Here is a 14,225-nt window from a genome sequence, read left to right as displayed (position 1 = left end):
AGGCCTTGGTCTCCTATGCAGTGACAAACGTTTGCCTTGGGTAATGCCCGAGAAATCGCAAAGGAATTCTTTTACCTCTGTTGATCCCTCATTTAGTGTGACTACTAACGCTACTCCTAGTCACATGCCGCCCCTGGCTCGGTCTCTGGGGAGTATGTACTAGGAACATGGAGCCCTTGGAATCATGCCGGTGGGCTTTTCAGGTTTTAGTGGCATCTGGGGTTCCCCAAGTGATTACCCCATCCAGGTTGGAGGCTCTTCTCCTGTTTGACATGTAGGCTGCCACCGAAGAGTTTAACCTAAGGAAGGCTTTGATCTTCTCAGGTCTTTCAGGAAGGCCCTGTTATGTCCTTGTTAAGGGAGCTGGTATCGAAGGATACCTGGCCCCTTGTGTCCCGAGTTGCCGTATCTTTCCTGTTTGATGCCAGTGAAGAAGGGCGTAGTAGTTGTCCCCGGTGTCAGTGACCCAAAATGATGTCTCATGTCGGACAGCATTTACAAAGAGATGGGTTTCCTGGGTCTTAATACTGGCTTCCTTTTGAGCCAGTACTGCCCAAAGCCCTAACAGCTTCTACATCCCTATGAAAAGTTGTTAGGAACGGTGACTATGTCCAGGGAAGGAAAGAGTCATCTGTATTTGTTCTATGGGACTTCGTCCCACTAATGAGTGAGTCCTCTATTTTCAAGGATAAAATGTTTATATATATGAAGTAACAAATAACAAACGACCCTTCTCAGTCCTACGCCTAAGGGCAAAAGGGGTTATTCAGTGACAGGCAGTATGGCTGGGAATGCCCCTCCTGTCATTTGTCATTAACTAACTGTCTTGTTAATAATTCAGTGGTTGTTACAGTGCCACCGAAGAAAGATATATGTTTTAGAGGACTCTGGTTTCTATAGCTAGGAAAAATACAAATTACATTTAAGATTTATTTTTTTGTTTCCCAAGACCCTTACAGTGTGAAGATTTCAAAATATACTTTTAGCGATTACAATCCAAAGTAATTTTTTGTTAGACATTCCTTATTAAAATATGTCATTAGAATTTGGGCTTTTGCTAAAAATTTGGTAATACAGTACTGTAAAGGGTTTTGAGGCTGATGTTTGACCATCACTAGGAACTTATCTTTATCTTTAAGACTGATGTTTGGTATATCCTTTAGCAATTGGTAATGGTGGAACACATATCAGTTATACAGACATGGCTGATTAGTTTATTAACACTTATTTTTGAAGGACATTGGGTCATTTTATATTTGCTAATGGGATGAAGTATTACTTTTGAATTCAGTAAGTCACAGACACAAGATTGTTGTTGTTGTGTGTTATAATACAAGTGCTTTATTATACATAATTTTTGTTTAAGGATTTTTATTTATAATTTGTTGGGTATTGTATTATGTTTGACAAGATGAATTTTGTAGAAAATATTTTTTTTTCTTGATAGTTCACTTGGCATTTTCATACAATTTAAATACTGTATGTTTAGAACCTCTGTTGTGCAATATTTCATTGTAATAAGTTAATGATTAATTTCTTTGGTTTGTAGGCAAGCTTCTGGTTCGCGAACGCATCAGTAACCTGATCGATCCGGGCACACCCTTTCTAGAGCTAGGCCAGTTGGCTGGATATCAGATGTATGGGAAGGAAGAGGTCCCAGCGGGAGGCATCGTCACTGGTATTGGTAAAGTGTCTGGGTATGTAACTTTGAGATTCATCTTTTTGTTACCTCTGCCAACAAAGTTGGAAGGAGGTTATGTTTTACCTTCTGTTTAAGTGTTTGTTTCTGAACAGCTTCCTGGCAGCAGTTTTAACCGTAGAGTAGTGAAACTTGCAGGGATTACCTGATATGTAAAAAGCTGGAAGTGATTAAATTTTGGAATGTCAAGGTCACAGCCAAGCAAAATGTCCAATTCACTTAATCAGCCATAAGATTGGACATCGTTGTGACAGACTTCAAACTTGGTTCATATTTGAGTGTATGAAAATCCACACCAGTTAATACATGTTAGGTCTATGGTCAAGGTCAAGCAAAAGGTTGAGAGATAAGCAGGTGGAGGTCTGTGCTTGACCAAATGCCCCTCTAGTTGAATAAGAAATATATTTCCCTGTCCAATCAAATTAAAATCGTTGAATAATTACGATAGTTAACTGTTTGTTGTTTTTCATATCTCCTATTTGTACATACATACATATACCAAGGCACCTCCCCTAATTTTGGGGGGCAGCCGACACCAACAAATGAAACAAAAAAGGGGACCTCTACTCTCTACGTTCCTCTCAGCCTAACAAGGGACTCGACCGAGTTCAGTTCTCCTCTTTGTATTAATCATATTGTACTTTTAAGTGTCATTTTTGTTTAAACTACAACATATGTACTCATGAAGTTATTAATTTTTCTAATATGAGGGATTTAGTTTAAATAATTGTTTGGTTACGAATTACTGTGAATTTCAAAGAAGGAAACGATGCTGTTAATATGTCTATGCATTCCCTTTTGTTGTGTGGTTTCTTGCTATAGTTGTTTCTGTTGCAAGAAAATAGCTTCTCATGCTATCTATCTTTAATGGATTTTTTTAAACTGCTTCAGCCTAAAGTACACATCCGGAGTTTCCCTTCCTACTTCTCTTTATAATAAGCTCCCACTAGACATCAAAGGACTGAAGATATTAAGGCTTTCAAGAGGAAACTGAAGACTTACTTGTTCTCACAGTGCTTTGATAGTGCGGATTTTACATTAAGCGAGCAATTTGCAGTATGAAATGTTGAATGCTTTTGAAAGAACATGATAAAAGGACTGTGGTGGTCCTGTAGAGACTAGGGTTCCCCTATGGTATAGGACCAGAAAAGCAGCCCTCAAAATAAAGTAAAGGAGTGTCTGCTGTTTACAGTCCATGCAATATTTCTCAAATTTCTTCTCATTTTGTAAATTGTGTTATCCCAACTTGAGACGGAGGAGGAAAGAGTGTGTTACAGTGGTCCTTCGGCTTTTAGCTTTATACTAGCCTCCTGGTAACTAGTTTACCATATTTTTGCATGGCTGCAGATCGATCCCAGCCCTGGACCGTATACAGAATAAGCAGTTTACTTGGAGGCTACTACTGTTGTGGGGCACCATGGGTCGGTTGGCCTTGCCAGGCTAACGTTCTGGTGTGCATCTCTTCGGATGATACTGGAATTGAAACCAGACATCTTCACATGATCTCCATTTTTCCCCTGGCTATTACTTTGCATTGCAAATGCAGGTTTTCTCCTCAATTGGACCCTTGTATTATGTGGCTTGCCTGACTTCAGTTTTAATAAGAAATTGCATTAAGTAGTTATATGGCAGCTGCCAACCTTTAAGAAAGTGAGTTTAATGTACAAATCTTAATTTTTAAGGAATTACTATAGTTAATATGCCTGTACTTCTTGATAATTATTTTTTTCTATCGACCAGGGTGGAATGCATGATCGTTGGTAACGACGCAACGGTGAAAGGTGGCAGCTACTACCCCATTACTGTGAAGAAACACTTGCGAGCGCAAGAAATTGCCCAAGAAAACAATTTGCCGTGCCTGTATTTAGTGGACTCCGGAGGGGCGAACCTTCCAAGACAAGCTGATGTCTTCCCAGACAGAGACCATTTCGGTAGGATTTTCTACAATCAAGCAAATATGTCGTCTCGGGGGATATCCCAGGTAATGTGTACTTCCCAAATATGCTTTATATTGGTGTAATTTTTCTGTATAACGACATGCCAGTAATGATATGGTTATTGAAATGCCCTTTCTCTGAAAGGGTTATGGTCATTTATCAAAGTAAATGTTGCTTGGATCTAATGTACTATTTGAATATAAGAAATTATTGTCATATATTTTTCGTGTGAAGTTCCTACATTTTTACCTCCGCACACAAAGTTGGAAGGAGGTTATGTTTTACCCCCTGTTTGTGTGTGTGTTTGTTTTTGAACAGCTTCCTGGCCACAATTATAATTGTAGAGTAATGAAACTTGATGGGATTAACTTATGTAAAAAGCTGGAAAATATTAGATTTTAGAAGGTAAAGGTCAAGATCACAGTCAAGCAAAATGTCCAATTCACGTAATCAGCCATAAGTTTGGCCATCGTTGACTCAGACACTTCAAACTTGGTTCATATTTGAGTGTAGGAAAATCCACACCAATTAATACATGTTAAGGTTAAAGGTCAAGGTTGAGCAAAAGAGTCAAGAAATAAGCTGCCTGTTGCAATGGAGATCTGCACTTTACTGAGTGCCCCTCTATTTTTTGGTACTGTGATCGAGTTAAATTCCATAGTTGTGAAGGAGTGCATTGAAAGAATTTTAATGTATTACAAATGGACTGCCACTGAAATGTGACCAAAGGTTGGAATCAGTTAAAGCAGTATTGAATATTGAAGTGGCGAGTTTCAACTAATAGAAACCTTATAACAGTAATGGAGTTGAATAGTAGTCAGAGGATATGCAAAAAACAGGAAAGTGGGGGTACTAATTCAAAATATTTAACTCTGCCAACGAACCTGGAAGGAGGTTATGTTTTATCCCTGTTTGTGTGTTTATGAACAGCTTCCTGGCCACAGTTTTAACCCTTTACCCCCAAAGGACGTACTGGTACATTTCACAAAACTCATCCCTTTACCCCCATGGACGTACTGGTACGTTCTTGCAAAAAACTGCTATTTAAATTTTTTTTTTGCATATTTTTGATAATTTTTTGAGAAACTTCAGGCATTTTCCAAGAGAATGAGACTAACCTGACCTCTCTATGACAAAAATTAAGGTTGATAGAGCAATTTAAAAAAAAATGTACTGCAAAATGTGCTTGAAAAAAAATAAGCCCTGGGGCTTAAGGGTTGGAAATTTCCAAATAGCCTTGGGGGTAAAAGGGTTAACTGTAGAGTAATGAAACTTGCTGGTTTTAACTATTATGGAAAAAGCTGGAAATTATTGAATTTTTGAAGATCAAGATCAAAGGTCAAGGTCATAGTCACGGTTGAGCTAAAGGTCAAGAAATAAGCTGCAGCGGTAGATGTCTGCGCTTTACCGAGTATTAACCAAAGATTTCTCTTCCATTTTTTACCGTTAGAATGTAGTTATTTACAAGATTAGTAGAGATCTCTCAAATATTTTATAACATACAGGAAGTCTTCAACTTAAACACATTTGACTTAAAAAGTTATTATAAATTTAGCTTGCTATATTAAATTATATAATATTTTATTACATTATTTCTTTATTTTATCTTTGTTATTCTCAGTTGGATTCGTATTTGTCTCTTCAAATGTTTGTAGGTTAAGGACCTTTGTATATGCGGATTTGCATTGACCTTTTCTAATCAATTAAATTCTAATAATACATTAATGAATATATGATTTCAACAGATAGCTGTAGTACTTGGCTCTTGCACGGCTGGTGGAGCCTATGTTCCTGCCATGGCTGATGAATCCGTAATTGTTCGTAAGCAAGGAACTATATTCCTAGGTGGACCTCCTCTTGTCAAGGCTGCCACTGGGGAAGAGATATCGGCAGAAGATTTAGGCGGTGCGGATTTACACTGTGGGTAAGGAACTTCACTGTGTTATTATGTCTAAGTTAATTTCTGTAGGTTTACACAGCTGTTCTTTTAAGCCTTACGCGTGTTTTTGGAAGCTGCACACGGACAAACGTGAAAATACATTTGTTCTGTAACTGGAATACTGTAAAGTAAATTCACCCCTAGATAAATAGCTAAGGTTTGTATTGTTAGGAAAAATGCAAATTATCTATGAATTTGTCTTTTTACCGTCAGACTTGTGCCATTTTCAGTAACTTCATGTTTGACCACTCCAGTAAATAAAAGTACTTAGACGTCAAAGACTGTCCATGCATTTCTAATGCGCATATGTTACCCTAAGGATACTTTATGATTTGGGGATAAGAGAAAGTGTTATGTCTTTGCTATAAATTCACTAATTAAGGACAAGTCTATTAAATGTGCTACTGTGCTTTGAGACACGGAACTCTTAAGCCATATGCAAAGGCCAAAGCTAGTAGAGAAACGTCAGGCTTGTCAAATCCTTTAAGCCTGATTTAATGTCTTTTATGACTAAGTATTAAAACATTTGATAAAATCTCTTCTAATGACAAGAATATCTTGCTATTGTTCAGATATTGCAGAGATAATCATCTAAGTTGCTAGGTGACCATTTCTAGTAAGTTATTTGAATTCATGAATTGGTCTAGAGACTAAAGAAGGAAAGTCTGTATTATAAAGTTATGAATTTTAAGTTAAGGAAGGATGGTTTTGTGTTGATATTTTGTAAAAGTTGTTAGAATTTTATTTTAAACTAGCCTCTTTATTGAATATTTATCCCATAGGGTTTTTGTACTATCATTGTACCTCGCTGGGTCCGTGGTTAGCTTTTTAATATACCTCAATTCTCATTTCCTTTCTTCCATCCAGCCGTCGAATTTCCTTCAAGTGTAATGTAACTATAGATCCCCCCCCCCCCCCCCCCCGTCCGACGTGATCAATAAATGGCTTCCAAGGCCAAAGCGCTGGCCATGTAACATTAATTCACAGTTAAAAATAACTCAGTTATTTTATACTGTTGATTCCTTTATTGTGAGCATGCTTCCAAAAGCTGAGCATAGATTTTTAAGCATCTAGTCTTGGAGTATATAGGATATATATGCTTTGCTCTATTTTATATTATTCAGTCTTGTGTCGTGCTACACCCTTGCTCCTTTGAAAGTCCTTTGATAAATAACCTTCCAAATTTACTCCTCAGAAAGTCTGGTGTTACGGACCATTATGCCCTTGATGACACTCATGCTCTCCACCTTGCTCGAAGAATTGTACGGTCGCTCAATCGTGTTAAAAAGCCAGAGGTGATGTACAAATATTACATGTAGTTTAGTGCAGTGTGAGTTTTGCTTGATAGTCTTTTTTTTATGATCGTTTATTTGATGTTGGCACTATAGGTGAAACTATTTATTGTAGTTGGGTTATTAAGGTTGGATCAAGGTCAAATGTGGAGTAAAAATGATTTTTTTAAAACAATCGATTAATTTATTGTAAATTTTTTTTTTATCTAGTTTCAACAGTTATTTATTGTAAAGTTTCTTTTAACTAGTTTCAGCAGTTGCTGCTGTAATGTCTAATAACTTATAAAGGACTGAGAAATCTCTCTCTCTCTCTCTCTCTCTCTCTCTCTCTCTCTCTCTCTCTCTCCGCGTTTTTGTGTGCGTGCGCGCGAAGCTTGTTGAATGTAGACATCTACCCTTGCACTAGAAATTTCTCACCTTGCCTCTCTCTCTCTCTCTCTCTCTCTCTCTCTCTCTCTCTCTCTCTCTCTCTCTCTCTCTCTCTCTCTCTCTCTCTCTCTCTCTCTCTCTGTGTGTGTGTGCGTGCGCTTCTCTCTCTCTCTCCTCTCTCTCTCTCTCTCTCTCTCTCTCTCTCTCTCTCTCTCTCTGTAATGTGCTAGGAGTGTTATCAAGGTAGGCAGCTTATATTAAATAATCTTTTAAGCTTTTGAATGTCTTTACTAAACCCTTAACCCTTTTACCCCCAAAGGACGTACTGGTACGTTTCACAAAACACATCCCTTTACCCCCATGGACGTAACGGTACGTCCTTGCAAAAAACTGCTATTTACAATTTTATTATTTTTTTTTTTTTTTTTTTTTTTGAGAAATTTCAGGCATTTTCCAAGAGAATGAGACCAACCTGACCTCTCTATGATGAAAATTAATGCTGTTAGAGCAATTTGAAAAATATATACAGTACTGCAAAATGTGCTTGAATAAAAAATAACCTCTGGGGGTTAAGGGTTGGAAAGTTCCAAATAGCCTGGGGGTAAAAGGGTTAAGAATATTAGACTTTTTGTGTAATGAATTATAGTGATACTTTTTACTAATGCTTGCAATTTTGTTTCCAGGTTTCTTTAAGAGAAGTGAAAGAGCCTCTCTTTGACGCTCACGATTTATACGGCATCGTCGGGGATAATCTGAAGAAGACTTACGACGTGAGGGAGGTAATTGCTCGCGTGGTCGATGGATCGGAGTTTGACGAATTCAAGGTCTGTATTGCTGTTATTTCGGTTTAATGTCGTGGTGTCAGTTTTGAGTTTGATGATGTAATTTGAGTTCATAGAAGTTACCCAAGGAAAACCTGACTGATGGTTTTGACTTGTTCATTCCAAGCTTCCTAAGTATAACTCATGGTTCTTATTGTGTAATACTCATTTGTTTTCCTTTATTTTATATTTGTTCCGTAACTGAAATACAAACCATGCTATTTACATGGGGGTGATTACTTCGGCGTAGCTGAATGACGAGCCATAAAAGTTTTAACGAGGGTTTCCTACCCCGCCGCTAGTTAGCGGGGGTTAGGGAGGGGTAGCTAGCTACCCCCCCCCCCCCCCATCTCACACACACCGGTGAAAGGCTCACTTTACTTTTGGCTCGGGTAGAGAACAGACCTGTCTGTGCTCTCCCTCGCTTTGACTGTCATAATTAATGTCTGTTTTGCTTTTTCTTTTTCGCAGTGTGACTGAAGTTGGCCTCTGCCGTTATGCCGACTTGCCCTGGACTTCCTGGCCGCCCTTGTGGGACCTTTATGTCGGCGGTCGACACGGATCCCCACACCTTGTGCCCTCACTGCAGGGGCCAACGGTGTGATAGCGGTAACGTATGTATTGAATGTAGGGAGTGGTCTACCTCCCAGTGGGAGAGGTTTGCCTGGCGCTGTAAGAAGAAGGCCAAAAGGGATCTTTCTCCTTCAGAGGCTTCTCTGAATAGAGAAAATTCCCGAACTTCTTCTTCCGTTGCCCTTTCCTCCTCCGAAGATCCCCTCGAGCGGCCTCTTCCGAGAGGCCGGCGAGTGGTAGCGTAGACCGATGTGCTTTTGACCGATCCCGGGGTGCGGGAGAGGTAGTTGCCTCCCATAGCGAAGCAGCTGCCCCTCCTCCCCCGGAGGAGGGTTTTGTTTCTAACAATGATTTATTGCAGCTTTGGGCTTCCTTGGGGCTTCAGGGTTCGCCCTCCAAAGAAGCCCTGTTTGACATGATCAAACTGGGTGCAGCCATCAAACAATTGCCGACTACAGCGGAGATAGATCCTCTGTCTGTGGTTGACGTTGTTGTTACGGAGACATCCCGTGGGTCTAGCCAAACTCCCGTTCCTGTGGCGGAGGTAGCGGAAGGATTAGACTCTCCCTCCGAACATCCTTCGAGGGGGAATCTAAGTTCCACGGTCTCTCCTACCGGCGATTCTCCCCCTCGGGGGAGTTCGCTACAGAGACTCCTCTTCGGAGGCCCATTGATGGTCAGCTTGCTGATCCCGCGGCCCCTCATGGGCGTATAAGGCGGAAGGCTCGTCCTCCCCTTCGCCGTAGAGGCCTTCCTTCCCCTTACAAGGGGGTTAAGAGGCGCCTCTTCGGTTTGTCGTCGCCACAATCCTCTGCGGAGGAGACGACTCGCCGTTCTCCTGTCCTGCCAGCTACCAACCTAGACCTCTCCGGGGATCGTTCGCGATCCCCTTCGGAGGATGGTCGTCCTCCGGGACATTGTGACCTGTCGCCCAGACCATCCACTTCCAGAGTTCCTGATGCGCGTGACGCGCCACCTGATACTGCCACTGCGCAGTCTCCGGGCCCTTCGGGGCTGAAGGGTCTTGAGCGCCAAAACTGCGCCTCTTGCCCTCAAGCGCCTGGCACCGCCTGAGTGCTCGCCTGCTGATGATGCTGCTGTTCCTGACTTAGCGCCTCGGCGCTCACCCTCAGGTGTTCGCGCCTCCGTTCCTATTACGCGCCAGGGTCTCCCTGCGAGCCCACGCCCTTCGGCGCCCCGGCGCCCTCCAGCAGTTCCTGAGATAGCGCGCCAGCGCTCACCTGCGCATATGCGCCCAGTTCCTGACACGGCGCTCCAGCACCCTCCGGTGCCCCAGAGGCCACCTGCGCCATCGCGCCCACCAGCAGTTCCTGATACGGTGCTCCTGCGCTCACCTGCGCATACGCGTCCACCGGTGCCCCAGCGGCCACCTGCGCTCACGCGCCCTCCAGTTCCTGCATCGTTGCGCGCGGTCCAGGAGGCACCTAAGCTGGCGCACAGGCTCCTACGGATTCGTCGCGACCGTCTGGGGAGACGCGCGACACGCGCCCACGCGCGGTTCCAGCTCCAGCGCCCACGCGCGGTTCCAGCTCCAGCTCCCACGCGCGGTTCCAGCTCCAGCGCCCACGCGCGGTTCCAGCTCCAGCGCCCACGCGCAGTTCCAGCTCCAGCGCCCACGCGCGGTTCCAGCTCCAGCGCCCACGCGCTCACCAACGCGCCCTCGCGCTGCGACATCTCAGCGCGTTGCCCAGGAGGCTCCCAAGTTAGCGCATGGGCGCTCACGGCCGCCTCTGGGCTCTCCCTTCAGACCGCGCGAGCTTGCATCTGATGCAACTGCGCACGACGCTCCGGTAACGCGCCCTGTTCCTGTATTCAAGGTGACCAAGGTAGCCCTTCAGCGAACACCAGAGCGTCCTCATCCAACGGCACGCCCTGCGCGGCCGCCGCAACAACGCACTCCGGTGCGACCGCATCCTGATGCGCGCCCACGATTGCCGACGCGACCAACGCGCCCACAGCTGAGTATGCCAGTCTTATCCGACCAGCGCCAACCTCTGCGCCATCCAGGTAGCTCGCGGCGCTGCTCCAGCGCTAACGCGCCCTCGGCCAGTTCTTCCGGACACACGCTCAGGCGCCCCCGTTATCTTGCGCCCTTCGGGGCCGCACCAGGTCGCTGCGCGTTTGGCCGCTTCCTGCTCCGGCTCCTGTTCGCTACACGCATATGCCATCGCCTACGCGCTCTCGCGACCACGCTCCCGCTCCAGCTGCTGCGCGCTCATGCGCCCGCGCTATAGCCAGCGCGCCGTGGCTCCTGAATCCCCGCCCTTGCACCAGCCCCCGCCCGCGCGGATGCGCGCGTGAGTTTCCAGTATCGCGCCAGCCATTCACGTGCGACCCTGACCAGGGCCCGGCTTACGAGCCCCAGCGCGAGTGCCGCCAGGCGGACTCCTCTTCGTCGCGTTCCCCTCCCCGCAAGCGCAGACCAGCGCGCTCGCCGGAGGAGGGGCGCTTCCCGGACAGGTCTAGGGACTCTTCTCTTTCAGCCCTGCAGGCAAACCCTCGTTTGTCGACTCCTCCTAGGATCCATCGATCCCTTTCCCTCGAGAGGGGGTGTCTGACAGCGCGACTGTCACACAGCAACCCTGGTTCGGCACCCTAGTCAGAGCCCTTGTGCAGGCTATTAAGCCCGCCCTCTCTGATTCGGGCCATGAACCAGCGGCAGCTTCCTCCCCCCTGAAGAGGAAGAGAGGAGTCTCTCCCGTGGAACCTCCTCCGAGGCCTATTCTGTCTCCGCGCAGATCCTTGCGCAAGGCTCCTTCTCCCCCCCAGACCTTCTCGCCCTCCCCTACGGAGGAGGATTACCCCTCCTCAGGAGAGTCTGATGAGCCGGAACACTCGCCCATCGCACCAATGGGGGAGGCTCCACCTCTCCCCGAGAGGTCTTCTCGTCCAGAGGTGGAGAAGAGCCAGCCCCCTTCGCTGCTCGAGTCCTGTATCCCGCCCTGGAGGGAGCCTAAGGACTCTAAGACGATTCCCAAATCGTCAGCGAGGATCAGGCAGGAACCGTCTAGAGCCGTCGAGGATGTCCACGTGTCCCCCCGGGAAGAGCCACTGGGGACGGGAGACTTCGCTGCCAGTCCTTCGGGAGGAGAGCACCAGGAGTCAGAACACGCGTTCTGGCATGTCCTGACCCTCATGAGGAACCTTAATGGGATCCCAGACCCTGAGGTCCCACCTCGTGAAGGGAAGGACACAGTCCTGGACCGCGTCTACGGCACCCAGAAACCCTCTAGGGCCAGTGCAGCTTTGCCCTGGTCTCAGGGGATGAAGAGTGCCAGGGACAAGGTCGAGGGCCAGCTCTCTGAGCTTGCCTCCTCCAGCAGATCGAGTGCCGGTAATAAGCTCCTCCCTCCTCCTCGAGTCCACCAGAGGAGGTACTTCGAGATCCTCGAGGAGTCTTGTCTGAGTCTTCCCTTACACCACTCCGTGGAAGAACTCACAGGGGGAGTCCCTCTTGAGAGACACTCCAACCGGCACGTGTCCTTCTCAGCCACTGAGATCCTAAGCCAGGAGAAGGTCACCAAGTGCGCCATGCAGGCGACTTCGTGGCTCGACATCTGGCTGGGGTCTCTGGGCATCCTGGTGTGGTCCGAGGACCCCTCCAAAGAAAGCACCAGGAAAGCGCTGGAAACCTTTCTTCTCTCGGGCACACGGACCATTGAGTTTCTGGCCCACCAAGTCTCGAGCTTGTGGGCCAATACGATCGTCAAGCGTCGGGACGCTGTGGCCGAGAGGTTCCATCATAAGGTACCCAGTGCAGAGGCTAGCAGGCTCAGACACACTTCCGTTCTCGGTAAGAGCCTGTTTGAGTCTAAGGACGTGGAGCTCACTGTTGAGAGGTGGAGGAAGTCCAACCAGGATTCTCTCATCCACAGGGCCCTGACATCGAGGCCCTACAATCCTCCAGCAGTCCAGCAGGCCCGTCCGGCTAAGGACACAAAGAAGACGACCACAGCGAAGCCCAAGGTGTCTAAGCCCTTTCTTGCCAAGAGCAGAAGGGGCAAGAAGTCCTCCAGGGGAGGCAAAACCCCTAGAGGTACTAGCCGAGGCCGGAAGCGCTAGGGTTGGCAATCCCCCTGCATGTCCACCAGTGGGGGGATGCCTACAGAGTTGCGCGACAAGGTGGCAGCAACTCGGGGCGGATGCCTGGACGATCTCCGTGATCTCTCTAGGTCCAGTGTCGTTGAGCTCTTTTGCCATGGGATCGGCAAAAGGGCAGGCCCTCCGGGCCGAAGGCCAGACCATGTTGGAGAAGGACGCTCTCCAGGAGGTTGTAGACGGGTCCCCAGGCTTCTACAGTCGACTCTTTCTTGTGAGAAAGGCGTCTGGAGGCTGGAGACCAGTCATCGACCTCTCGACTCTGAACGGGTTTGTCAAGCAGACTCCGTTCAACATGGAGACGGCAGACACGGTCAGACTTGCGGTGAGACCACTAGACTTCTTGTGCACACTGGACGTGAAGGACGCGTACTTCCAGATCCCAGTCCATCCGTCTTCAAGGAAGTACCTGAGATTTTGCCTAGACAACAAGATCTACCAGTTCAAGGTGCTGTGTTTCGGTCTCTCCACAGCTCCTCAGGTGTTCACCAGAGTATTCACCATCATCTCTTCGTGGGCCCACAGGATCGGCATCCGTCTCCTTCATTATCTGGACGACTTGCTGATCCTAGCGGACTCGGAGGCAACCCTTCTTTGCCACCGAGACAGACTCCTCAAAGTTTGCCAGGATCTTGGGATCGTGGTAAACCTCGAGAAGTCCTCCCTGCAGCCCTCTCAGAAACTGGTATATCTAGGCATGGTCATAGACACCAATCTCCACAAAGCCTTCCCATCAGACGAAAGGATAGCAAGGCTGAGGAAGGTTGCGAGACCTTTCCTCAATCGAGAAGAACTCCCAGCCCAATCGTGGCTTCGTCTCCTCGGCCACCTCTCCTCCCTGACCCCTCTCGTTCCCAACTGTCGCCTCAGAATGAGATCCCTCCAGTGGCGACTCAAGTCTCGGTGGAGTCAAGGACACAACTCCCCGGACACCTTGATCCCGATGGGACCTGCAGAACGGGCGGACCTCAGTTGGTGGGGGGCAGACGAGAATCTACAAAAGGGAGTGGATCTTCTCGTCCCTTCCCCGGATTTGATGCTGTTTTCGGACGCATCAAACAAAGGGTGGTAGGCCCACGTTCTGAGCCACAGGACCTCAGGCCTGTGGTCAGAATCAGAAAAGTACCTTCATATAAACCTGCTAGAAATGAAGGCCGTATTCCTGGCACTTCAGAAGTTCCATCAAGTCCTGGCGGGCCACTCTGTGGTGGTGATGAGCGACAACACCACAGTGGTGGCTTATATCAACAAGCAGGGAGGTACCTTTTCAGAACAGCTATCCCATCTTGCAGTAGAGATCCTGAGATGGTCCGAAGTCCACTCTATTTCACTAGCGGCTCGCTTCATTCCAGGCAAAAGGAATGTGCTCGCCGACAGTCTGAGCAGAGCGACACAGATAGTGAGTACCGAGTGGTCTTTGGATCCTCAGATAGCCAACAAAGTCCTTACTTTGTGGGGTTCCCTGATGGTGGATCT

General features: G+C 46.9%; 1 protein-coding gene across 1 annotated transcript in view; it reads left to right on the top strand.

Annotated features, from left to right (window-relative positions):
• Window positions 1–14,225, top strand: part of Mccc2 (methylcrotonyl-CoA carboxylase subunit 2) — a 38,935-nt gene that overhangs the window by 9,349 nt on the left and 15,361 nt on the right. Inside the window, exons 3-7 of the mRNA XM_068364055.1 lie at window positions 1,550–1,697; window positions 3,440–3,680; window positions 5,382–5,560; window positions 6,771–6,870; window positions 7,920–8,060. Coding sequence (XP_068220156.1) covers window positions 1,550–1,697; window positions 3,440–3,680; window positions 5,382–5,560; window positions 6,771–6,870; window positions 7,920–8,060 — 809 coding nt within the window. The remainder of the gene's footprint in view (window positions 1–1,549; window positions 1,698–3,439; window positions 3,681–5,381; window positions 5,561–6,770; window positions 6,871–7,919; window positions 8,061–14,225) is intronic.

Source organism: Palaemon carinicauda, chromosome 40, assembly GCF_036898095.1.
Source record: "Palaemon carinicauda isolate YSFRI2023 chromosome 40, ASM3689809v2, whole genome shotgun sequence".
NCBI classification, from domain to species: Eukaryota; Metazoa; Arthropoda; class Malacostraca; order Decapoda; family Palaemonidae; genus Palaemon; species Palaemon carinicauda.
Note: the sequence above shows the minus strand (reverse complement) of the source record. Positions and strands in the feature narration are given on the sequence as shown.